General features: G+C 45.2%; 1 protein-coding gene across 1 annotated transcript in view; it reads left to right on the top strand.

Annotated features, from left to right (window-relative positions):
- Positions 1-20520: 20520 nt before the first annotated feature.
- GUCY2F (guanylate cyclase 2F, retinal) overlaps positions 20521-26355 on the top strand; it is a 46882-nt gene continuing 41047 nt past the window's right edge. Inside the window, exons 1-3 of the mRNA XM_035338877.1 lie at positions 20521-22773; positions 23955-24256; positions 25949-26303. Coding sequence (XP_035194768.1) covers positions 22035-22773; positions 23955-24256; positions 25949-26303 — 1396 coding nt within the window. The 5' untranslated portion in view covers positions 20521-22034. The remainder of the gene's footprint in view (positions 22774-23954; positions 24257-25948; positions 26304-26355) is intronic.

Raw genomic sequence — 26355 nt, forward strand, 5'->3', positions numbered from 1 at the left:
GAGCACAAAAATGTCAGAGAGCTCCAGAAGGCCTTGTGGGGGTGTGTCAGAGGGGGCTGTATCAACTCACTAAATAATGGATGCCTTGTGTGGGCAGGCAAAGCCAGGGCCAGAGATATGCCAAGCTTAGTGAAGGAGGATTCACGCTGGTGTCACAGGGGGAAGCAGTAGAATGGGACACTTCAGATGTATTGAAACCTTTTGTGGCCCTGCAGCTGCTTGGAGAGGTTTGACCAAGAGCTCTTGGGCATTCCAAAGAAATGAGAGATGCTGCGTGGACACAAGGAAAAGGCTATCTGAAAAGCTGAACTGTGCTGTTTGGTCATACAGCATGGGAAATCTATGGCAGAGGGGTTTCTTGTGTACGATGTGTGCTCACAGGGCACTTAAAGGACTGCTGTTAGAAAGCATGTTCTCTATAGATCCCCTCCTGCCTCATGAAACCCATTTCTTCAGACCATGACCTGAAGCCTGGGGTGAAGAGAGCAGCAATGAGATGCTCCTGAGACAGGGATGCAATAGCAATATCCACCTTTAGAGGTTCACACATGCCCTGCAAAAGCCTCAGAGACCAAAACCCCACCAGGCCCAAAGGCTGGATTCAGTCTGTAGGTCATGTACTGGGACCTGCAGGCAAAAGTTACTTCTGCCTTGGAGGCAGACATCCATTCGCTCTATAAGTCAAACCAAAGCCTCAAAGAGCATTACTTCACAGGAGTTACAAGCTACCCAGTTATTGCTAGCTGGGTCAGTTCCAAGCTAGTTTCTTCTTCCCTGTGGTATTCACCTCCTGCCTTTTGCCCAAAGCCTGGGCTGTCAGTTCTCTGCTTTGTACTACCTTTCTCTCAGGATGGCAGGGGTTTGTTAGCACTACCACAGTGCTGTTAATAAACCATGAGTGGAAGCTCTTCCACACACCTCTGACTCTGGTTTTGTCCTTTATAATGCCGTATACATCAGGTTCCTCTGGAAAAAAAAAAAAAAAAAAAAAAAAAGAAAGAAAGAAAAAGAAAAAGAAAAAGAAAAAGAAAAAAAGGCCCTTAGTCAGAATGAGAAAGCATGTCTGCAAACTCTGCTGACTTTTGCCTGAAGTAAGATAACCTGAATTAAGCACATACCCTTTTCCCAAAGGAGACAAGGCCCACCAGCAAGGAGCTGGTTTAAAGTCTGTGAGGTTATCTTACCTGTAACTTGTGTGTTACATTAGAAAAATACAAAACAGATTCCAAGCCCAAAGGACAGTTCTTGTCCTCAGGGAAAGCATCTTGATTAAAATATAAATAAAATAAAGAGGCAGACTAGAATTTTTTAGGGTGATATTTAACATTTGAAAGCAAATGAGCACTCTGGGAGATGTGTTCCTATAGCCAGCTTTGTCAGTACTGCCTACTATTTGTGTACTTGTGCCCCTAACCATATTCATTACAGTGATGTGGTGCTCTAATGTGGTGCTTTGAGCACTGGGGTTACTGAAACCTGCCTTCCTAAGGGTCTGTGTGGTAGCATATATACCTATGTGATTGATATATACATACCTCTCTAATATCTAATAGGGGTTGTTGCAGCCTTTCCTTCTGGAATATCAGTAAAGATTTTCTCCATTGGCTATTAGCAGAAAATCTTTAGCTGTGGAATATCTCCAAGGCTTCCACCTTTCTGTCAGAAGTGATTGAAATTGGACAGCATGTTCAAAAACGACTGGGAAAAAAAAAAGAAGAGGATTGAATGGTTAGGCCGGCAAAAACACTTAGAGGGAGGCAATCACAAAGGTAGCATGACTGCATTGTACTCATTTCCCTAGGAAAGTAGGACAAACAACATTTTCACTGCTTTTGAATATGTCCTGCTGTGCAATGCCTTCTTTAGTCTGCAAAGATGAAAAAGACACTGCTGGAGTAACCACATATGACATTTGATGTTGAACAGAAGGAGATGAAATCCCAAGTAACTTGGGACATATTTCTATGTAAGCATTCCAGGGTATAATGAAAGAACTGTATTTTATAAACTGCATAAAATAGTGGGAAGCTGAGAAGTCATTTTCCAAAAGCTCCTTTCCAATCCCCTTCAACAATTGCCATCAAATCTTGAAATTGTGTTCTCATTTCAGTGGAAAGCAAAATAAGCTTTAAATAAGGTTCAGGTTCTGGCCTAAATCAGTCTGAAGATGTTGGTGTTCTGACTTCTACCTGCATTGGCTGGAGCAACAGGATTATGGTGTAAGAAATAAAACCAGGCAGATGGTGCAACCAACAGAATGTGACATTTCACAGCATTGTCCCCATACAGCCCTACATCAGCTCCAGGAATGCTATGCAACCTGGCCAGCAGCAAGACGCTGAGCAGCATTGTGGAGGGCAACTGCTAAATGGGATTTTAAGGTAGCAGAAACAATGTGATGAGAAATCCCTCCCTGGAAAGAAGGTGTATAGCAGAGGGATATATCCTGTTCTATCACATGTGAGTTGGCTTGTCACAAATATTTATGCTATGAGGTCCCCCGGGTACTTTTATATCTTAGAGTCATAGAATCGTAGAATCATTAAGGTTGGAAAAGCCCTCCAAGATCATCTGGTCCAACCACCCTCCTACCACCAATGTCACCCACCAAACCATGTCCCCAAGCACCACGTCCAACCTTGCCTTGAACACCCCCAGGGACGGGGACTCCACCACCTCCCTGGGCAACCCGTCCCAATGCCTGACTGCTCTTGCTGAGCAGAAATGTCTCCTCATTTCCAACCTGAACATCCCCTGGTGCAACTTGAGGCCATTCCTTCTAGTCCTATCACTTATCTTCCTTAACCAAGACCAGTAAATAAGTCATTCCTTATGACAGAAATGTAGAAATATTTTCTTTGAGTTCCATATTAATGGGAAGAACCAATGGGAAGTTTTTCGGGAAAGAAAAAAAAAAATCAGAACGGATGCAGTTTAATATATTGGCTATATCACCTCAGATCTTGCCTCTACCACTGAGGGGATGAGTATCACAACCTTTATGACACTGTGGTGGGTTAAAATGTGAAAATCTGATTTTGTGCTTATTAGAAGCCTTGAAGAGAGAGGTGTTCTCTTTCAAGCCCTTCTCCCCTCTTCCCAGATTCTTTCACCTTGTGTTTCTTAATAGCTGGGCTCACCATTTTGCCCTGAGTCAGACTTCTTCTTAGCCCAGAAGATGCTCAACAAAAAGTCAAAGAGTTAATCATCTTGCTAGGTGAAAGATGATCTGCCTGGGCACAAGGTTGCCGTCAGATGTCATGGGACAGATGGTTGTGCAGCTGCAAACACATCTGCGAAAACCCCAGAACTTGAACAATGAGAAAATCTGGCAGCATTGTGAACCATGACTGGTCATAGTACCTGCAGAGCTGTGCACCCAGTGGTAAGTATGCCCAGCTCCTGGTGCAAACACGGACCTGTGCAGCTTCTGGATCCACCCCGGTTATTCTACAATGATCTATGCTGGGCATGGATTGACCTGCTCACGTCTCAGGTAATTTGGGGATCTCTCTGGACTGTGATGCTAACATGGCCTAATAGCCAGAGGAGACTCTTGGCTCTGACTTTTCTTAAAGGCCAGAAGACTCCATGTCACTCCCAGGGGAAGCTGCAGAAGGTTATATGTGTTTTAGTGGTCATTTCACTAGGATATTATCTGATTGGGTTGGAAGGTGCATATTTAGAGCAGAGAAAACATCATGTAGCAGATGTGTTTGTAACAAAGACCATGAATTATCTCAACCAATTTGTCCACCATGTCTTCTTCAGCATTATTTGAATGTCCTGGTGGCTGAGAAAGCACCCTTAGGTGACGTGGGTGACAGACTGAGTGTTCAGCCCACCCCAAAGTTAGGATTTGGGGTTTTCTGAAAATTTCAGGTCTTATTTGACCTTAACAAATCTGCACAGTATGTAACTGGCATTACCAGCCACACAGGCTGGCTGTCACTGGATTTAGTTTAAACAACTTTGAGCTTTCTACATTCAGTGAAGCCAGAAGGCAATTAAAGCAACTCCCAGCAGTGCAAATAGTTGCAAACGTAGTCTAAAAGTGTGCTGAAGTCCTGCCTTGGTTGACTGCCTTACTGCTGCTGCACATACGATCATCTGGGGTCAGAAGAGGGAAAGGTGTCAGCAGTCCTGTGGGTGCTGTGGGCTACAGGGGATATCTCACACAGATGATGGGCCCGCAAGGCTCAGAAAACCCCAGGGGCATTTCTCTGCAGAGAACATCCTTTATTTCCTAGCTTTCCTGCTGTAAACATATGGCCATCATTAATAATAATCACTGATTACACCCGTCTAATTGAGCACAAGATATTTTGGTGTGAGAAGCAGGGTAAGAATGCATCGGCTGACAATCTAAAGGGAAAAAATGAGGATTCTCTGGGTTCCTTTGGGGATATGATGACCTAGAAGAGTGAACCCAGTACAATCTGACCAGTCATCCACCAGCCACACCAAGATGTCATTTTTGATTGCAGCTGAAGATAAGCCTGTTCATCATTTCTTTCCTAAAAAAGGGAATGTTTTCTCTGGGATTTTTTTTCTTTTTTTCTCAGTCAAATGGAATATTCTGTCTCGGGCGTGCCAATCAAGGTCCTGCAGGAAAGGATGTAACGGACAAAGATCAAGTGATCCTTTCCTTTCAGATCTCCTCAGCTTTTAGTACCAAGTGATTTAGAGACTTCCTGAACTACGGCTTGAATACGGGCTACCTTTTCTGCACAGCTACAATGGAAATATCTTTTGTGGACACCACCTGGAAGCATATTTCCAAGTGAACAAGAAACATGCCACTCCTGCTTGTTTTATGCCCCAAACCGGGAACTTCTGCAGAAGTTCCTTCAGCATAAAATAGCCAATAATCCTCCACATCTCTGCCCTGCTCATGGCTGTGCAGACCATGCGCTGAAAAGCAGCCAAAATAGACAAATTCACCTGCAGATTACCTAACCAGGATTATGGTAATCCTCTTTCTGTCCACATGGCCGTTGTTATTTGCATTTTGATTTTGGTTTCAAATCAGCTGCTTCATCTGTCTTGGCAACAGCTTCTGCTGTGCTTTGTTTCCAAGGAAATATTTGGGTAAAACATAGCAACCAGAAGCTGCTGTTATTATTATTTAGCAAATAGCCCAAACCTTTGCTCTCCATCCAAGCATCCCTCTGACTTTGAAGAGTTTGGAAATCTAATCCCATACTGAAGCTTTACAAACAATCCCTCTCTTTATAATGGGCCAAGCCACAAAGCCAAATCCGATCACGCTGAACCTTCTCATTGCTCAATACTTGATGTGGGCTCCAACTGCTGCAGCGTTTCCATCTCTGTTATTCGTTACTGCTGTTACTCCATAACTCCTTTTCCCTCTGTGTATAGGAAAATGCATCAGACCAAAACCTGTGAGGCTTTCTAATACTGTTGATGGCGTTATTGCAGAACTGCATCCATTAGTTAGCCCGAGGCTTATTAGAAGCATCTGGAAAGTTATCCATCATGGGTGTCAACAGAGACCTCTGAGATTTCACACTTTTCCTCTCAGGCAAGACTTTTAATTTTCTTTTGGCTAAACAGCTCCAAAACACCTCTGCTTCATCTCTGGTCACACACGAGGTAAACATACCCCATTTATATTCACACTTTTGCTCATTGGCTTGTTTTGCTGTGTTTTGTTGTTGTTGTTGTTGTTGTTGTTGTTGTTTGCTTTTTCTTCCAGAATAGCACGATGAAAATTTAATGATCCTCTGCATATACAGTAGACATATATGGAAATCTACGCTGCTTAAAAGTTAAGCACAAGAGTTCTCTGCATAACTAATTGCTGCAGAGGTTTACACTACCCATAAAACAAGACTCAGCATGGGGCGGCTATAACCGGGGGCAGGCACTTATCTTTTGTTTGGGGAAGTGGCACCCTTTAACCAACCCTAAATGCGAATCCAACCCCAGATGTAGGCAAGGGGGTGGATTAAAAAACAAAACCAGTGCCCAATCTCTACACGAGTGCACATTCTTGATTCTTCCAGCCATTTTGTTATATGACTTTCTAGTTCTTCTGTCTTTCAGGCTTTTCTGCTGAAGGCTTCTAGTTTCCTATAGGCTTCTATAATTCCTATAGATATTTTATAATGGCTTCTGGGAAGCTGAGACATTCCTTGGCGGTATTATTACTATTATTATTATTGTTTTATTTTTATTGAACCTCTTTGGGCTGTATGGCTGTATCATCTGTTCTCCTAAGCAATATTCTCTAGCCCTGGGGCCAAATGATACTGCTCAGGCCATAGGGCTTGGTTCTTTCACCCCAGAACAGGGTAGACTCCTCCGTGCTGCCCATCAGGAATAGCCTTTGGCCTGTGCTGTTCTCTAGACCACTTGGGCATTGCCTCATCTGTTTGCTGGCATGAGACAACTGGACTGGATGGCTTGCCATGCCCTGGCATGGGTTGTTCTGCTGGGACAGATACAGACATCACCTGCTGCAGCTGCGTGGGCTGGATGATTTGGGGATACTACCCAAGGTCCCTCTAGCTCCTCTGGTTTTACCTAAAAGAAATTCAAAGCTTGATGCACAGCTGATTCTTAAAAGGTCAGCGCCAGATTCTGATATCTGTTACTTTAAAGCACATTTGGAACAAAAAAAAAAAAAAAAGGAAAAAGAAAAAGAAAAAATGAAAAAGAAAAGGAAAAAGAAAGGAAAAAGGAAAAGGAAAAGGAAAAGAAAAAGAAAAAGAAAAAGAAAAAGAAAAAGAAAAAGAAAGAAAAAGAAAAAGAAAAAGAAAAAGAAAAAGAAAAAGAAAAAGAAAAAGAAAAAGAAAGAGGACAAGAAAAAGAAAGAGGAAAAGAAAAAGAAAGAGGAAAAGGAAAAGAAGGAGGAAAAGGAAAAGAAAAAAACAAACCTGACCAGCTAGCTGAGGGCAGCAGGGATCAGTGGGTGTTGGGGGCGGGGGTGAATGCCAGTGTGGACCTTGCTGCTCTGGATGGTTGCTCTTGGTGTCACCCCTGACATCCACAGCAGCAGTGATTTTGGCACTTCTCCTGCCTCCGGGGCAGCACCTTACCTGCAACACCACAACTCTACAGGGCAGCCAGCAGCAATCCAAAGTCAGTGAGAGGGAGTGCTCTTTGACAGAGGCCCTGAAGATGTCACAGCCAGGAAGAGAGATGGTCAACAGAGAACCCACTGTTGAAGAAAACTTCTCAAAGCATAGCAGTTATCTATGGCAGCAAACTGTCAAGGGAAACAAGACAGCAATGCCACCTTCTCCAGCTCTTCCTGTCTCCCCCTATCTCCTACAACCAGAGGGGGACATGTTCTAGCTCTTCATCAAGCCTCGATTGTGCTGAAGCCTGAGCCACAATCTGTCTGATGCCTCCAACACTGACAAGAGAGGACCCAAAGCCCTCACCCTCCTCTGGCTTCATGCATCACTGCAGCATCATTGCCTATGCGACCTCCAGGCCATGAAGTTAGCGAGGACATTTAGTTTTGTTCACAATACAGCCAAATAATCATCTCTCCCTGTCTCCCTCTGAGCCAAACTAGCAGCATCACTAAGCTAAACGAGTTTAAATTCATAGCTTTTTGACACTGTGATGGGGCAAACTGGAATCTGGCTAGCAATAAACTTTACCCCCCTTTGTAACAATGCCTCAGCTCTGCTTAGTCACTGCTTGAGCTGGTGTCAGGGGTTCGTTTCCCTGGAACAATGTGTCTCTGCCCTGGAACAAGGTTTTCTTGGGATGAGAGGGATGCTGAGAATGGAAGGGGGTTTGGCTCTGGGGGAGAGGGCTGCTGCTCTGATACAGCCCTCTCTTACTGTGAAAAGTTAAGTTGCTGCAAAGCAGGGATTTTTCTGTATTTTTTTTTTTTTCCTGCTGGGAGCTCCTTTAGCATCAGCACAGATGTCCACTCAAGGGAATTGCTTGCTTTTCTTCTTTTATTTATTTATTTATTTTTTTTTCATTTTCTGCCAGACAACGAAATAATAGGGGATAGCACTCCCATCCTTCACTGGATGTTTATAACAAGCCAGTTCCAGCTAAACAAACTCCGGAGGAGACGTGTATATTTTACAAGCCCTCAGAAACAAAGGCTGCTGATAAAGACTCATAAAAGCCTTGCTGGAGACCATGCCCCATGGCCAGGGAGCGGTGACTGCATTTTGTGCTCAGCTCCTGGATGAGAACACCGCCCAGTACAGCCCAATTCTGGCAGAACTGAAGATGAAAAGTCTTTCACCCTCTAAAAAGAGTTGCTAAAGTAGGTGCTGAGAGGCCTCAAGGCTGTGCATAGGGGGGCTGAGAGGTCCCTGGAAGATCAGAAAGTTGGGTACAGGTCCAAGGTGACCCTTCCACCACGTTCTTGATTGCTTAGGTACGGTGGTGCCTCCATCCCTGGGCATACTTGGACCTGCGGGTACTTTCTCAGGAGGATTAACTTGTGGTGACAGCCCTCCCGTTGACCCATCCACTCCAGCTGGGCTGCCAGGGAAGCTTCCCTTTACGCCCCCTCTTTCTGAGCTCTGCCCTTATCTCAGCCTCTCACCACAGACCAGTCCAACAATTACAGTGTCAGCACACAACCCTCGGCTTTGGAAGGACAAGATACTGCTTTGAGTGAGCAGGAAAGAAAATGAATCCACTTGGTTGCAGAGTCCAACCCCTTGTCACCCAGAATTTACTAATTAGCCCTCTTTTCCCCCCTTTCTATATATTTTTTTTCCACATTGGTTTTGGTAAAATCTGAAGGCGGAAGCCATCTGAAATATAGCCATGCTGCTTGCAGCTGTAATTTGCAGAAAGAACCTCTCATTTATGCCTCTGGGCTGGGAATTTAGTATTTATGTTGGGATATGAGCACACTGGATGGTCATCATGATGGCAGGCTGAGCATCCCAGAGCATGAGGACCCACCGGTCTTGCCATGTCCAGCCTCTCTCTGGTTTTCCCCTTCAAGTTTGTGCTCGCGTACTCAACCTCCATGCCTGTCTGCTGTGTTGGACCACATTCCTCCTAGGTGGTTTCTAACCAGTTTTTCCTCCATCCCACCTTACCAAGTCCCAGTCCTCACCAGTTGCCAGTGGACGTGGAAACGAGCGACAGTGGTGGGCAACCTTCAGCCAGGCAGGGCAAGGCTGCCCCTGTGAAATACCCAGCTCCTTCCCCCTCTTTCCTACTGGGACCAGTAAAGGGATAAATCACCCGTTCTCCCCCTTCTGTCCTCACTAATGAAGAGGGACAAACCCATAACTTATCTCCTCTGATTCTGTGACTGAACTGGAAGGAAAGGAAGCTTCAAATTATGGAAAAAGGATGGTAGGAAAGGAGGGACACACTCAGCACCCAAGGCATTTTTGGAGGACTTCTCACCCTACATCCATTGCTGTTCACGCAGAGACCCTGGGACAGCCCGCAGCTGCACTGCAGGGGTGCCGGGCCACTCAGCTCCCCCCAGTTTTAAAGCAGGAGCTTCACCTCGCTGTCAGCAGAGCCTTGGCCCCACCACTTCAGAGAGGACAGCCTTTCTCAGATGATTTATCAACCACAAGCTCCAGCGCTGCCCAACGTAGAGCAAAGTGGGAGACCCAGCACACCAGCCAGGCACCACCACCTGGGGCTGAGCATCCCTTTAATCACAGCTGAGGGCATTCCCGCTCCCCAGAGGAAAGAGCGGGGTGTTTTTCAAGCATCATGCTTCATTAAGTGTTTTTATAGCATTACTTTGCAGCTGCAGGGCATGGCAAGCGGGGGGCTGCCGCTCTGACTCGCTCATTAGCGCGAGGGCTCGTACACACTTGGCTTGATGAGACCAGCAATCGTCTGAGCAGGAAAAGGGAAAAAAAAAACAACGCAGGACGGCAGAAAATCAGGAGTTGTGATAAGTCTGGCGTGTGGGGAGTCCTCTGAACTGTCTGTCTTCCTCAGACACTCACCACGAGGGAAACTTAATTAAAGTGACACATTGCGAGAGGCTCGCCGCTCTTCTCTCACGGCTTAATCAGGGAAACAAACCGGTGGCTTACCGGAATAACCGAGGCTCTTTGGGACAGGAAATCCCCAAAAATGAAAAAAAAAAGGCTGAAGGCATTGAGATTTATTTTACCAGCGCTGTTTTCAGCTTGCTCTGTGAGGATCAAAGTCCTGCTGGTGACAGTTTAGTCCGGATGACGAAGTGGCAAATCACACTTGTAAACTTGCACTTGGTAAAACGCGTGGCTGGGAGAAGAAAAAAACCCTCCCTGGTCGTTTTTGCCTGTTTTGCTTGCAAGTGATTGTGTCCTGAAGAAATATCTTTCCTGGGAAAAAATATACATTAAAAAAAAAAAATAATTAAAAAAGAGTTAATGCATCGTGTCCGTTTCCCAGGGAGCTGACTTTGCTGGGATTTGGGGGTCAGCAGGGGACTGGAAAGCAGCCCAGGGACCAAGCCACCCGGCTGAGTTTCCTTCCAGTTTAACCAGTTGGAGAAGTGTGTGGTCTGCCAGAGAGGGAGCGCTCTCTCGTGGGCCACGCGGGGCATGAGCATGTGTCGGCTGCATTGGCTCGGAGGTGATTAATAAGGAAAATAAAGACTGCGGAAGAACGACGTGACATGAACCAGCACGGCAGTAAAGGACAACCAGATGTCAGGTTGTTTTGATCTTCTCAAGGAATAGGGATGGCAAACAAGTGCCAGAGAGAGTTTTGGCACCCGCTGGGGTGAAGGGGAAGGTCCAACACATCGCACGTGCCTGGCTGGGAGCTGCGAACTGCAGCAGAATATGGGACGTCTTGCTGCGGGGCATAAACACACCGGGTTTGCTCGGTCTTCCCCATGTCAGGGCTTTGGCAAAGCAGCATGTGAGGGTGGTGGCAGGACCAGCATATTCTGGGTGTGTGTTAGTCCAGTGAGAAGGGGGTAAACACAAAGAGAAGAGGATGAGAAGAGGAACCTGTACAGTGCTGCAGGCTTGTTGGCTCAAGGCTGACTCATGTCTGCCCTTATAATGCCATGCAGGCATGATTCCTGTTGCCGTATGGATGAAATGATTTTGTTTGTGCTCTTACACAAGCCCGTGACAAAGCAGGGAGCCCTGAACTCTCTTCTCCCACCCCCTGCAATAACCTCATCGCTTTGGACCTGCCTTGGTATCCAGTGACGAAGATGCAGATTACTGTGCTCCCATTGCACTCACATACCGATTTCTGCTACATCTCAAGGCACAGCAGCTTTCAGAAACTAGAAAAGCCAACAGAAAAACCCAGAAAAGCAGCGAGAGCCTTTTGCAGCCCAGCTCCAAAACATGGAGATGATCTAATTTGTAAAAAGTTGATTCTTACGGTGAATCAATCCTTGAGTGCTTTAATGCCCAGAGGTTCTTCCTGCCCCAGGAGAACAACCTCTTGGCCTTTTCACCCCAAGGATGCTGCCCAGAGGCTGGCATAGGACCAGAACTGGAGTTTGATATTACTATATCAAGCTAGTATATTTGATATTACAATTGAAATTTGATATATTGATACATTTTTATATATTGATATATTAATATATTTGATATTTGATATCACTATATCAAACAATATTAGCATCAGCTGAATACCTGACTGAATATTCACGCTACTCCTTGAGGTCCTCCCTGCCAGGCATGCAGGCGTGAAATCCTTTGGCAGACCCTCACCTAAACAGTTTAGTGCTCAGGAAGAACGGTGTAAATTGCTCGATGTGGAGTAAAACATGGCTTGCACATATGTCTGCAGCCTTAGGGAAGAAGCAGAAGTGACAGCTCTCTGCTGCACCTGCTGCATTATCCGCTTGGTGTTTCAGTCACCCATACTGCTGCTGATCCAGATGTGGCCTTGGAAGTGTTTTATGCTTTATAAAACAGATTTTTTTTTTTTTTCCCAGGATCCAATGCCTTATTGTGTAAGACAGCATCATCTGCTCTAGTGACAGCTGCAGAAGGTGAAGTGTTAGAGGAAAAGAGGCAAGAGCGGTGTCTCTTTTTCATAGCATGGAGCCAGCAGTACTAGTAGCAAAAGGCAGCCTTGTCCCTGCTAAATCCATCTGAGGAGGCAGCCCTAGGACTGGGGAAATGATTTCTCACCAGACACCTCTGTTTTGCCAGCCTTTGAGGACTGTGAGCCTCGCAATGATACTCTGACATCGATCTGAAAGTGAAACGAGAACTGGCCTGGCCCGGGTTGGAGTCTGGGCTTGGGCTGGCTGAGGAGCTTAATTATCCTTAATGGGAAGTGAAGGCTGATGAAAATGGGACCCTGAGAAGTCAGGACCAGCCCACAAAGCCATGGGCAGTTTGGGACTGGACTTTCCTGAGCCACCTCTGATTAGTCTCCCTGCAGCTCCCTACAGATTTCTGCAGACATCCACACACCCTGGCCTCACCATTGGCAAACCAGGGGGTTCCTTGGGCAGAAAACCCTTCAGTGAGGTGCAGCTCAACCCGATGGCCAGATAGAATAGTCCTTTCCACCTCCCATTGCTGTCCTGCCCACATACCCCAGGCAGACATCTCCTCGGGTCTAGAAATGTGGTCCAGATCCTGCTGCCCTTGTCTCTGGTCCTGCTGTGTCCCTGCCTCTGCCCAGCCTCAGCATGGATCTGATCCAAGTCCGACCACTGCCCATGCCATGCCCCAGCTGCTGCTGCCTGCCACTGTCACTGTGCTTCTCAGATTTTCAGCCCCACTAAAGGACACTGAGTGTACCCTCAGCAAACCTGAACCCAAGGGAGTGGCTGATGCAATCCGTGACAAAGCTTTGAACCAGGAGGATCTCTGCAACTTCCTGAAAGGAAGGGGTGGGGAGCTGGGGGTCGGCCTCTTCTCACAGGTAACCAGTGATAGGAGCAGAGGGAATGGCCTCAAGTTGTGCCAGGGGAGGCTCAGGTTGGAAATGAGGAGACATTTCTGCTCAGCAAGAGCGGTCAGGCCTTGGGATGGGTTGCCCAGGGAGGTGGTGGAGTCCCCGTCCCTGGGGGTGTTCAAGGCAAGGTTGGACGTGGTGCTTGGGGACATGGTTTGGTGGTGACATTGGTGGTAGGGGGTGGTTGGACCAGATGCTCTTGGAGGGCTTTTCCAACCCTAAAGATTCTGGGATTCTTTGAGGTTTGGGCCAATAGAAACCTTGTGCTTTGAGGAGTTCTCTTTGGTTGTAAGCCTACATCACGATGGAGGCAAACAGAGATATCAAGATAACCATGATAAGAAACTGCAGGGAAGTTGTAATGTTTTGCACCATAAATGTTGCTCCTGGAATAATCATTCTGAGCCCTCCAGGTGCAAGAGGGATGAAAAGAAAGCAGAAGCAATCTGTGGAGGGCTGTTCATGCTCTTCGTGCCCTGTGGAGAAACAGTGAATGAGATTTACACCAACAAGGAGAAGACCTCCATTCAACAGCAGCCAGGATGCACCCCAAGGACAACTGCAAAACTGTCAGGACCCAGCTCTTAGGGCTCCCCATCCAACACTTCCGCAGCTCTGTAAATAACTGAAAACCTTCTCCCAGGCCCAGATCAGAGGACTGCCCCCTCAGGAATGTGCTGCTTCACCAGACCTGGCTGCTGCTCCTCTGTTTTTCCGAAATTTCCAAGACTGGATTGCAGGTCTCTGAGCACTAACTACCAGCATCTCGTGTCTGCTGCCCATCCACAGCGCTGCTGAACCCAACGGAGCAACACAGCCAGCCTGAGAGGCTTATCATTATCGGCTTAGGAGATGTAGGTCTGCGGGGAATTTTAATCAGCAGAAACACTTTCGCACCCAAAGAGACAAAGATATTACCAATTCCCTTAAACGGGCACCAGAAGAGCTGAGTTGCAGGACTTTTCCTCCATGCATCCCGCTGACATAAATCTCTCCAAGGACTGCAGCAGGGCCTTGTGGATCCCCAGCAGCTAATGCTCTGGCTCTTCAGCCACGGATGTACTTTGAAAATTTAATTTCTCTGCCACGGAAGGATTTCCTTATCCACGTGAGACACCCTGCTCGCTTCTCTTGCTGCTCTGAAATGCACCCTACATGATTGCCACCCCCCAAAAAAAAGCCGTACTGGGTGACATAAAAGTGACTTGCTGTCTTTGGATCATTTTCACGAGTCGTTTTGATCTGTTTTTTCTCTCCCTCTCTGGCCTGCTGCAGTGTGCCATGCTGTGCAGCAACAGATAACAGGGACTTAGCGAGGTGTTAGCCCTGCTCTGCGTGTTTCAGACGGAGGGATTAATACCTGGGAGCTTGCTGGGGACTGACTCCTGCAGAACCTGGGTTTGAAGTACAGCAATATTTACACCGGTGTTTGGCTTTTTTCTTGCATCTCCCAACACTTTTCATGAGACTCTCCTTAAAAATCACATGGTTGGCATGAATACAGATAAAAGCATTTTATTTTTACTCTATTTTTTTTTTCATTGTGTGAATTGTAGGTTATTTGATGGCTGGGTCACAGTTCGGACTGATTACTTCTTCATGGCCCAGGAGGCAAAGAAAGAGAAACATTGGGGGTGTTTTCACTTTGTTATCTCAGGTCTTATCTTTACTGAAGAGTTCAAGCATGTGATTAGCAGATGAGCTGCTCCAGCTGGATTAACTGAGCTTGAGCAACACTACAAAACAGCCATCTGCAACAGTCCCTGAGGTTTGAATGGCCTTCAGAAACAAACATCTCAAGGGTTATCTTTATGAGTCGTATTAAAGGGCATTAAAAATAGGTGTGGTCTGAAACCTTGACCCTCATTAAAGTTTTGTGCAGGCTCCGGAAAAGAAGTGAAATCAAAACAAGATTGCTTTCCTTCAGAGAGGGTCCTCGTGAAGGCTTTAATACAATTTAAATAACCACCTGTAGAAATTTCTTCTGATTAGCTTTTCCGCCAGCCTGAAATAAGGCCAGTTTAATCCCAGCTAACCAAGAATACTTATTCCCAGTTAAATATTTGCTCAGCCCTGTGGGCACAGTGGCAGTGGGAAGGTTTGGGCAGACCACGGGGTCTTCATAGGAGGGGGCTTTTCAGCAAAGACAGAGCTGCAGGACACTGCCAGAACAGCCCAAAGGACTTGGACTACGTCTGAAGCAGGAGAGATAAAACCTTGGTTTAGACAGCAGGGTGCTGTGTCATGCTCCATAATTTATTTATTATTATTATGTTTATTTTTTATTTATTTTTTTTTTTTCCTGGTTCTCCCAACTATGGATGAAGTGGTATTAGAAAAGGGGGATATAAGAAATAATTGCATCTGCTGCTGGTAAGTTAATAAAGTGCGTTGTGATGAGAGAGCTCTTCTGTTGAAGTCAGGAGCTGGGCAGCCCAGGTGCTGGTAGAGAAGTGAGTTGGGGCGTGTTGGGACGTGTGGCTCAGAGCCTGGGGGGGTTTCTTGCTCTGCTACTGATCAATATTCTGTATAACATCTGGCAGGTCACTCACCAGATGGTCTTAGAGGTCTTTTCCAACCTAAATAACTCTGTGGAAAACAAACAAATCAAAAATAAGACAAAACAAATAATAAAACAAACCAACCAACCAAAAACAAATGAACAAAACAAAGACCTAGCCTAAGTCCTGCATGGTGGAAGTTATAACTCAGGCTACACATCTCTTGGGTGTTACTTTACACCAAAAAGAACATAAAACTTTGGGAGAGTACACGCATTTCCTATGCAGCTTGGGGTAGATATTTAAATTTTGTGTGTTCTCATTTTCCAAACCTTTAAATGGTGATTCTGGTTCTCTTCTACCACCAAATATCTGCCAGAGGTTTGGGTAGCCTGATAACAGGGGACAAAGGTTTTCAGGCGATGGGCAGGACTAGAGATGTAGGAAGAGATAAGAGCAGTAGTGTATGGCTGGTGCAGTAGTTCAATATCCAAGTTAATGTCTCTCCAGTAAACATTTAAAAGTTCAGATATAAAGATAAAGTTGTAAAACTGGCTATTTTCTTCAAGCTGCCAAAGATGCTGGAGGCTAGGAGCAACTTACTGGGACAGAAATATTCCGGGATTATTTCCCCACTCCCCCCACCCCAGGGTTAGTAAAGTCTTGATGTAAAGCAAATGCAGGCCAGCGTCCTGTTCAAACTTTATTTTAGGGAGAAATGCCATTTATCAGATCTGGCAGGATCTGATAAATCCTCCAGTGAGGTTATGTGGTTGCGGGAAAGTTTGCAACATAGCGAAGTGTAAGTCATCATGCAAAACGTCAGCCAGCCATTCATGAGTCAACTGACGCATTTGGAAGCCCTGTTACCATTCACCGTGAACAGAGCTGGCCAAAGCCCATCATTCTTTGTCTGCCAGAAGATTTCGTGTGATTTTATTTCTTTTTCCTTTTCGTATTTTTGGCTGGGCTGCACTGAGAGCGTTTATTTCTGAACCATCCAAGGAACTGCAGGCTTCCTGAGCTCCACAAGTGCTGGGTGGGTTTTGCTGTTCTCCTCGGGTTTTCTGTTAAAGCCATCAATGAAATTGTCATTGTCACGGAGCTGCTGTGGCTGGCTTCCAGGCGCCTTTGCGAGGGCCGGGCTTGCAGAGTATATATCAAACACACATCTGCTTTCAGCTTCCCTGCCGACGAGACAGACCTGCTCGGTATCTTTATTTACAGATAAAACTCCTGGCAGTTTCTAAGGTCTCCGGACACAGATCCAGGCATGTCTCAGATTTTGTTGAACCGTATTGAAAGAAAAACATTCTAGACTCATTGGGAAAGCGCTTTTTCAGTTGATGCCACGTGAGATACTCACTCCGTCTCCTCCAACACCTAATTTTAACTTGCTAAATAGTCCAGCCTCACTTAGCCTCATGTAAAGAAAACGGTGAACAGTAGCCACTTTTTAGGTCAAATCATAGAGGGATCTAAGATGTTTAGAAATATCCCCTGGAAGAGGAGTGTTTCTCTATTTATTGCTATGTAACGAGCTTCTGGAGATGAGGTTGTCAAATTAAACACTCGGGTTTTGATGCCTAAACACATACACATATTAATACCTCATCTGGTGTCATAACGCTGGCCTCTGCCAGCTCTGATATTGACTATCCAAACTACCTGCAACGTCATATGTTCCACTCAGGTGAGTGCCAGAAACCTCCGATCTCACAGGCTACAAAAGCAGCATCCAAGAGAATCAAATCAATGGAAACGTTTGGGGAATGAAGTCGCCCGAACCTGGCTGTACAGGACTGCTCGGGGCTGACAAGCAGCAGCCCTGGTGCAAACCAAATAATCCGGAGAGAAAAAAAGGAGAGAAAGGGATTCCATGTGAAACCTTGAAAACAGGGTAATGTGGCACAGCAGGACACTCCCACCCCCCCCAGAAAAAATCAGCACTGCCAAAACCGTGGGACATCAAACCCTCCTGCTCTGCCCTGCCAAGAAACTGATGTCAGATCGGGTTGACATCAAGCTCACTCCAAGTCACGGAAAGGACAAAACGGAGAGGAACTCGTAATGAATTACAGGATGGAGATTAACTAATGCCAGTCAGTGAGGCTGAGAGATGATGAATCTTGTCGGTTTGGCTTTACATCATTTTTTGATGGAGTCGTAAGTCTGGCATATAAAGACAAGTGGTGATGTTGTCTTAAATTCCTACCAGGTATCATCCAGCTGAAAGGTGATACGGAGGGAGAGAACTAGTGCCGCACACTCAGTGTGTCCACATCATAAAGAGATAAAAAATGATTAACTGATAACATGGAATAAAATAGTAGATGAGAATGCCTCATTTGGCATTTTCTGGTGGAGACTCTGGGGGAATCTCATTTTTTTTTTTTTTTTCCAGTGCTGTTCAATAACTGTATCACATCATCTGGAAAGAAACAGAAAAAAATCATCATTCGTAAAACTTGCAGATTGGTCTGGGCCTCTCATGTAGGAGACACGTTTGGAAAGTGTCCTTTAAACCAAACCCAAATGGGTTTGTGTACATCTGGGGATAAAAATTGCATGTCACACTTCCAAGGCAGGGGGGCTTTACTGAGGAAAGCAGAGGCGGGCTTGCAAGCAGTGACGCTGCAACGTGTGAGCGGTAGCATTAAAGGGGAGAGAAATGAAATGGGTGACAAAAGTCACCCAAAGCCATGCTATCGGCTCTGTATTCACCCATTACGGAGTGGGAATTGCTAACAAGTGCTGCTTCTAATTTATCCAAGAGAGGGAGAAGGGAAATTTAAAAATGAAGGTGGGAAGTGCTATAGGGATGAAATCCTGAAAGGCACGCTCTACGGCAAAAGCCTGAAGGAGTTGTTTATTTATTTTACCCAGAGGATGACTGGGATGTGAGCTAATTATGGTGTGCAAGTGCCTACAGGGAGGTGATATTTATTGTGCTTCCCGGCTTTTTCTTTCTCAGGCAAAGGCGGAGCGACAGCCAGGCGCAGGAAGCTGAAGCCAGACGCACTAGACACAAGGTGGATATTTTTAATGTTGACGGTAATTAACAGTTGGAATAATAGACAGGGGAACCTGGCAGATCCTCCAAGGCTGGAGCTTTTAATTAAGGCTCGGAGGACGTGAAGAAAGGCTAACGCTGGTGTTGCCATCCCTCGATTTTCTCTAGAATCAGTGGAAATGGAGACTTTTCTGCAGGAAGAGTCAGAAGCGGAGCCAAACCTTCCCCTGCCTTCTCTCTGCTGGCTGCAGAGGGTTTCCAGCTTTAGTCAGCAGTACCCCGCGGGAGAAGTCATTACAAAATGCATTTTATTTCCAGCACGCTTGAGGAGCTCGGCGCAGCAGCTCCTGGGAGGCTGCTTGGCCAGGCTGATGCGGGAGGTCAGAGCAGAGATTAGAGCACCCTCTTCTGCTCTGAAAATTTAAAGCAAAGCGAGACAGCTGTGGCTCAGCCTTCCCTTGGGAAACGTTATGGATGTACGAGCATCTCTCGCTCGCTTCGATGAATACAGAAGTGTTGGGAATCCGATGGTATACAAATAACACAGCATGAGGCGGTTGTTGCAGCAGTGATGAGCTGAGGATTTAAGGAAAAAGAAAGGTTTGGGGATATAGGCTCTCTAACATTAATTCTAGACAAATAAATTATCTTATTAACTATTATTTTTTTCCTTCAGCTGCAAGACTTGCCTTAATGAGACAAATCATGCAATGCCAGGACATGAGCTTGTTTTGCATGCATGGCAGAGCTCTTTGGGGTGAGAGACCTGGCAGAGAGAGTAACCAACTTTTGGGGTAACCAACTTTCCATACAGAGGGTGGACTCCTGCCACTGGCATTATCTGATCGCATGAGGTTCTGTTCTTTCACTGGGAAAACAAGAAGCAGGAGAAAAAGGAGAAAGTGATGCAGGTTTTAACCCACTAGGCTATAGAAAAACATGAACTGTTTTATGTCAGAATAAGCACACTAGTAAAAAGACCTCCACTTCAATTATTTTTTAATCATTCACTGTTGGGAGCTTGACACATTTTTTTTTCGTCCAGCATGGGACATTTTAATGCTATAAGCATCCCCCAGATGTGAGCCAGTGGAGCTACTGCAGGAGGCATTGAAACCACTGATCCTGAGTGGAAATACACTGTGCAGTACCACTGTCAATATAATAATAATAATAATAATAAAAAGACAACAGGAAACGTATTAGACATGTATGTAGCTATAGGTATATTTGGTTATAGATATATACATAAATTAAACTTCTGCATGGTTCAAATAATCACACTCCTCGTGCACAAGCTTTATTTAATTTCACACTTTGATCCGAGCCTGGTGTGTAAGCCTAACACACGAGTAGCATACATAGCAGTGTTCCAAGTTCAGGCTCGATGTCTGATGTCTTTTAAGCACTTTGAAAAAGTGAAGCAGTTTAGTAATTCCTGATAACTGCCTCGAGCTGCTCCAGTCCCCAGTGAAGCACATTTCCAGGAACCTTCCTGGATCCATGCGAGGAAATGAATGAATGGAAGGATATGAATAAAACGAATGGAAAGTTCTGCTCTCCCCACTGCATCTGAGTGACTTTGTGGCTTCCCTTAATCATTAGTCACAAAGAACGAGCTACTACTGAACACGCATAAGGAGATTGTATGATTTATATGACATATTTCAAGTTAATACCGCTAAAAGGTTGAGTTGCAAATGGTTCCTTGTAGACCAAAAGCTGCTCCTACGGCCTCAGCTAAATTACTGCAAGGGGCTTCCTCGCTAGGGCAAGTATGGTGATGTTCAAGGTCTTTCCAGGTTTATAGTTTTATTGCCAGGTCCACTGGGGAAGGAAGGTGTCTGGGAATGTGGAGGGGGTTACTGGGGGCTTCACCTGTAGGGAGAGATCTAAAGAGCCCAGGGAGATAAGAATGTTATGCTGCAAATGTAAAAAGCAATGTGTATGTCCTGATGGGTACCAGAGAGAAACAACGAAGGTGGGACTGTAAAACATCAGCAGGATGGAGGAGCCTGAAATCAAACATTCTGCTTTCCCCAAAATCAAATATTCTGCTTCCCCCAAGCATGAAAAATCTCTTGGCTCTGCTGTTTTCAGGGCTGAAGAGGAGCTGTGGTGCACAGCGACTTAAGGATCTGTTCTGCAAGGGGCAGATCCCAGGAGCTAAATCCCACTAATCCAAAGGCAGAGCCTTTAGATGCCATCCCTACAATTACTGAGTTAGATATGAATAAGTCCTTGCACTGAAGCAGTTCGGAGTGAGGCAGCCTTGGAGTTCTGCAAGACCTTCACCAACGTCCAAAGATCTTGGGGTGATGTGCCCCAAGTCATGAAACCCTGGAGGAGAAGGATGTTCCTCACCAAAGGGGGCACAGGAAGATTTTGACACTGCAGGGGGGACGCAGAGCACCACCTGGGGTGTCCTGTGAAAATCCCAGCCTGAAGGAGGTGGGCACTTGCACGGAGACCCACCATGCATCGCCTCTCCCTGGGGCAGGACCCATGTCCCAGGAGATCCATCACCACTGGTGAGATGCCGCTCTGCTGGTGGGTGGCTTTTCCTGGAGGGCTCTCTCCGTAGAGGACTTGCGGGTGTATTTATAGCACACTCAGCCTCAGTGGATGAAGATTCGGGATAAAAATACTTCTCTGGTAATGAACAGGTAAGCTGGTAAGGGGGCTGCTGCTTTTAGAGCACAATCCTGTTTGGATCAGCAAATTTTCTTAGCCATGGGATGATGCTATTGATGGTGGAGGAGCTGCTGTGGGTTTGGGATTTCTGTGCCTGGCTGTGAGGGATGAGTCCTTTACTCCCCAAACCATATAGCTCTTAGTCTTTAATAACAAATATCTTACTCCAAGCTTGAACACAAAGCTTCTGCCATGGCAGTTGTTTAACAGTCCTTAGCTAAATTCCAGTCATAATCCTGCTTTTCCCTTGTTTTGTGACTGCCTGTTTTTCCACCTATCCTTCTGCCACGTTTAAAAGACACTGGCAAATGAGATAAGTTAGACCTTGAAAAACCTCTTCAGAAAGTTTAAAATCATATGCACTTACATATACAACCCTAAGTACCTGCATATATGGGCCAGTACCTGTTTGTGTGTCTGTGTTTGTGTGTATATGGGCTCTGGTTCATTTTCACAACTCACTGAGGTTTTGGGAGTGGCAAAAGTTGCTGGCTCAGTGCATTTTACCTTTTTGTGCTCTTATTTATGTGTTTTTTCTGTGCGGTTTGGGATTTATCTTCCGAAGAACTGAAAAATTACTGTATGCATAGCTTGCATTTATTGCTGCAAGCAGTCACTCTTCGCTGGCTTGTTTCAAAATAGATTGCAAAACTTTCTAAAATGTTAATATATTTGTGCATTTTAGGACTACAGGGAGTTTAACTGGCAATGGGTAGGGTTGTCTGTGTGGTACAATGGCTTTTGTGGTGCACACCCATGGGGCTATGCAGGTTTTTGGCACCCCATACACTTGCACCTTGCGAGCTGTTGTATAATTTGGGCTGATTCAGCTCTACCTACATGCACCAAGCAAATACGTATACAGGAAGGCAAATGTAATCTGCTTTTCTTCCAGCAGCTAGTAATGCACTGCCTGGCTTCCTGAAGAGCTCAGCTTCGGTCTCCCTGCCTGTAAAACAATGTCATTGCTCCTACCGTGTCCTAACAGCTTGCTCTGGGTGCTGTTGAGGCACATTAAGTTGCAGCCGTTCAACACTGGAAATTCCTTCAAGACGTTTTTCCACGCTCTCTGGTGGCTGCTGTTGGGAATAATCACACTTTCCCCTCCAGTGCATTGTTCCATTTTTAAAATTGGACTGCTCGGACCCTGGGACTGTGATCCCTTCTTCTCCAAAGCCTTTCCCCATGCAGCTGCCAGGTTAGCGGTGGAACGAATAAGCAAAGATCCTTCGCTAGACCTTGGCCAGAGACTGGATTATGTGGTCCTGCAAGAAGACTGTGAGACATCAAGAGCTCTGGTTAGATTCATTGACTTTGGAAAATTTTCCTCAGCTTTCGTAGGTCCTCTGAACCCTGGCTTCTGTGAGGTGGCTACGCTTTTAGGGGAAAACTGGAATAAAACCATCTTCTCATGGACGTGCATCAATTATAAACTGGACTCCACCACCCATCACCCTGCATTTGCCAGGACCCTGCCCTCTCCAACCCAAGTTTTGTTTACAATAATGAAATATTTTAATTGGGCTCACGTTGGCATCATTGCTTCCAACCAGGATGTTTGGATGGACACAGCCCACAAGTTAGCGAGTGCACTCAGGAACGAGGGGCTTCCTGTAGGCATTGTTACAGCCATGGGTAAAGGAGAAAAAGGCATTGAAGACACTTGGAACAAGATCAAAAAAGTTGGTGGCATTAAAAGTAAGTGCTTTGAGTGAGTCTCACTCCTTTTTATTTATTTATTTATTTATTTCTCCAGGGTATGGGCTGCATTGTTATCCATGACCATAGCCTAGAGAATGAAGTTTTGAAGTTATTTAAGTCAAGCAGAATTTTATCTCTGACCTTAACAGAGCCAGGGCTTCATGTGAAAGAATGCTGGGCATTTTGTATGTGATGGAGATCGAATAAAATAGTCTACAGCATCAAAGTCTGAGTCCAGCTTGTGTGAAAAGACTGTATTTAGTAGAGATGGGTGTCTCAGCTTGACCCTATCAAGTGTAAAGAGGGGTTTGTAGGAAGGTTTTGTATTGTTGCTGTTTTGGATTATCAGAAATCTCATGCTTTGGAAATGCTGTGTCCTTGCTACCTGGGTTCAGTGAGTTATCAGGGGTGAAATCCAGTGTTATACACCGCATACTAAAGCAGCAGAAACATCCCTGCTGGCATACAACACGTGTAGTAAAGAATGATCTGTTTTCTCTTAAGAAAATTGTGTAAAAGCCTTGTTCTCCTGGTTCAAAGCCCCTTCAAGAAGTCTGTGACACTGCTCTGATCCTGGATGTACATCTTTGCAATCAGCACTGCAAATCCAGTGGAGGATGCATTTTTAACTAAAACTTTGTTTTTTAGGCTAAAGGCTAACAAACAAGGGTAGTAAGGTGGTATATAACTTGAGTTTTATCCGTGCTCAGCTCCATGATGGAGAGTAAAACCACCTTGGGTGGGTTCATCTCCATCATTACTCTCTGTTTGAGTTAGAGATGATGGGCTGCTTCCATTAACAAAGAACCAGTCCCTTCTCAAACACGATTCATCTGACCAGCTTAAGCTCCCTGCTATATATAGTACGTGATAAATCACTGCCTGCAAGTACCTGTTTGTTTCCTGTAATTCAGGCACCTGAAAAAAAAAATGCCCTTGTTCACTTCAGCTCCCCATTCGTCAGGAATACTTTCCTAAGGAGTGTCCAACCAAAATCTATACAGCTGGTGATATGATGAATGGGTGGAAGTTGGGCACTGGGTGTCCGTCAGCTCAAGGCACACGAAGGGAAGGCTCATGTCTCAGTTAATGACAGCATAGGACCATGATGACCCTCCTGTTTTATCTTGAAAAGCCCAAATGGATTAACAACACTGTCTGTGGTCCTTGTGTTTCAGTTATACTTCTGTGCATGCATTCTGTGCTCATTGGAGGGGAGGAACAGGCCACCTTACTCACAAAAGCTCAGGAAATGGGACTAACGGATGGAAGATACGTCCTCATTCCATATGACACTTTACTTTACAGTCTTCCTTACCAAAACAACTCATTCTATGCCCTCGACAATGACACCAAGCTCCAGGAAGCATATGATGCTGTGCTGACTATTACACTGGAGTCTGGGAACAGGACTTTTTACGATGCATTCAGGGAAGCTAAAGAAAATGGTGAAATAGCCAGGGAGCTGGAAGCTACACAGGTAAATACTCTTTCTCTCAAGCTTTTCTGGGACACAGTAACAGGACACGTAGTTCAAGCAATAATTACAGAGAAGGGACAGGAGAGAGAAAACCCAGACTGTGTGGGCTTGGATTTTGAGAAAAATATGGTGAAGGTTGGGTGTTGTCTGCATTTGTTTGGAAGAGGCATTTCTCCTGACTGTCTGGCAATCTAAGTCAGCTAGTTCAACTGCAGAGCCATGATGGGAATTCAAGAGAAATGGGCTGTCTCCGAGGCTCTCAGATTTGGTTTAACTTAGTTAACTGCAGTAAACCCAAGCTAAAGTGGTCTCTCTTCATGTGGATGAAGTCTGTGATACCAGCTTAAGGCACCAAAATAAGATTCCTACATCTGATAATTTTGGGGGGCTTGCAACAAACAACATACTGGATGCTTCTATATGGTAGGGCTTATTATCATTGCTGCCTTGTGCTTCTTAGCACTTCAGTCAAAGTTGTTCTTTTGAACATGCCAGAACAACTACCTCAAAGTCTATCTAAACAAACAAAAAAACAGTCAAGTCCTACCTTGTAGACATTGGAATTGGAGAATCTATTTTGCTGGTGAGGACATGCAGGATACAGCTGCGCTAATCTTCAAATCCCACTAGGTTCTTTCAAAAATATTAAGCACTTTTAAGGCACAATTTATCAGATCTACATGGATGTGTACTTTAGGAAGAAAGGAATCATGTCTTGGAAGCATCCATATCTTTTCCTTCACTGTAATGAGAGCCCAGGTTAACTATACTGAGTGTAGGATTCTTCACTGTAGGTGACTACATCTGGTCAGCAAATCCCAGCACATACATCAAATTCTGTAGTTCCAACAACAGCATTTCTCATTGTATAATGAGTGTACGGGCTATAATCTTTCTTAAACTGTAAATGATCATATGTCTACAAAAACAACCATTCTGGGGGGGGAGAGTGAGAGCTACGGGTTCTTAAATCAAGTCTGGCACAGAGGGGAGCAATGCAAGGAGAAAAGGCTTTGGTACCCCAGAGAAGAGGTTTTCTCTGACAGTGAATTTTATGTCTTAGGAATAATCAACACTTTGACAAAGACTTGATAACCCAAGTATGACATTTTTCCTACCTGGGTAGGGAGCGGAGTCTCTTGCTGTGATCTTTTATTTCTGGAAGATGTTTTAGCTCGATCATTTGAGGCTGGCTGTGATAAAAAGCCAGCTGAACATCAGGCTCATAGTCTTGCTTCTTCCCACAAAGTAATTTTACTTGATTTTAAAGGTATTTTGAAAGTGTATTTTGGGAAGCAACCATAAGAAATGTTCACATATGTTTTGGACAGAGCTACCTTCAATGTAAGATTCTTCAAACCCATTTTTCTGTGAGTCTTAATGCTCACAGGTTCAGGTACCTCCCTGTTAGCATTTTTGATGCTTAAGATAGCCAAAAGCTTTCACGATCTTATACCTAGACTGAATGCCAAATGGGAAACAAAGGTGTTCAAGTCCTCTAATATATCCTCCTAGATCCAGATATTTGACTGAGTTTGCACAGAAGGTCTGTGACAAACCTGGAGAACAAAAACAAGTGTCTCAATTCTTAGTTTACAGATAAGCCAGAGGGACATTTTTTGATGCAGATGTTAAACCAGAAGCTGGCAGCAGTATAGTATATCCTAACCAGAACTTCATCTGTAATTTCAGGTTTCTCCACTCTTTGGGACAATCTACGATGCCATTTACTTCATGGCAATGGCCATAAACAGTGCTCGGAAAAAAGGAGCCTGGGTCTCAGGAGTTAATATAACAGAACACACGAAAAATGTTAGTTTCCCTGGATTTAGCCAGTGGGTAGAGACAGACAGCTGTGGGAAGTGGCTGAGCAACTACGTGGTACTGGACACAGATGGTCATGGGAGTCAGCTCTTCCCAACCCACTTGCTGGACATGTCTTTAGACGATGTCAGATCCCTCGGCCAGGACATCCATTTTCCCAGTGGAGCCCCTCCCAAGGCAGACTGCAGCTGTTGGTTCGATCCAGACGTTCTCTGCACTGGAGGTAAGAAAAACAAAATAATATGGTCAAATGTCATCAGGCCTACCCTTCTTAC

Source organism: Oxyura jamaicensis, chromosome 1 (assembly GCF_011077185.1).
Source record: "Oxyura jamaicensis isolate SHBP4307 breed ruddy duck chromosome 1, BPBGC_Ojam_1.0, whole genome shotgun sequence".
Taxonomy (NCBI): domain Eukaryota; kingdom Metazoa; phylum Chordata; class Aves; order Anseriformes; family Anatidae; genus Oxyura; species Oxyura jamaicensis.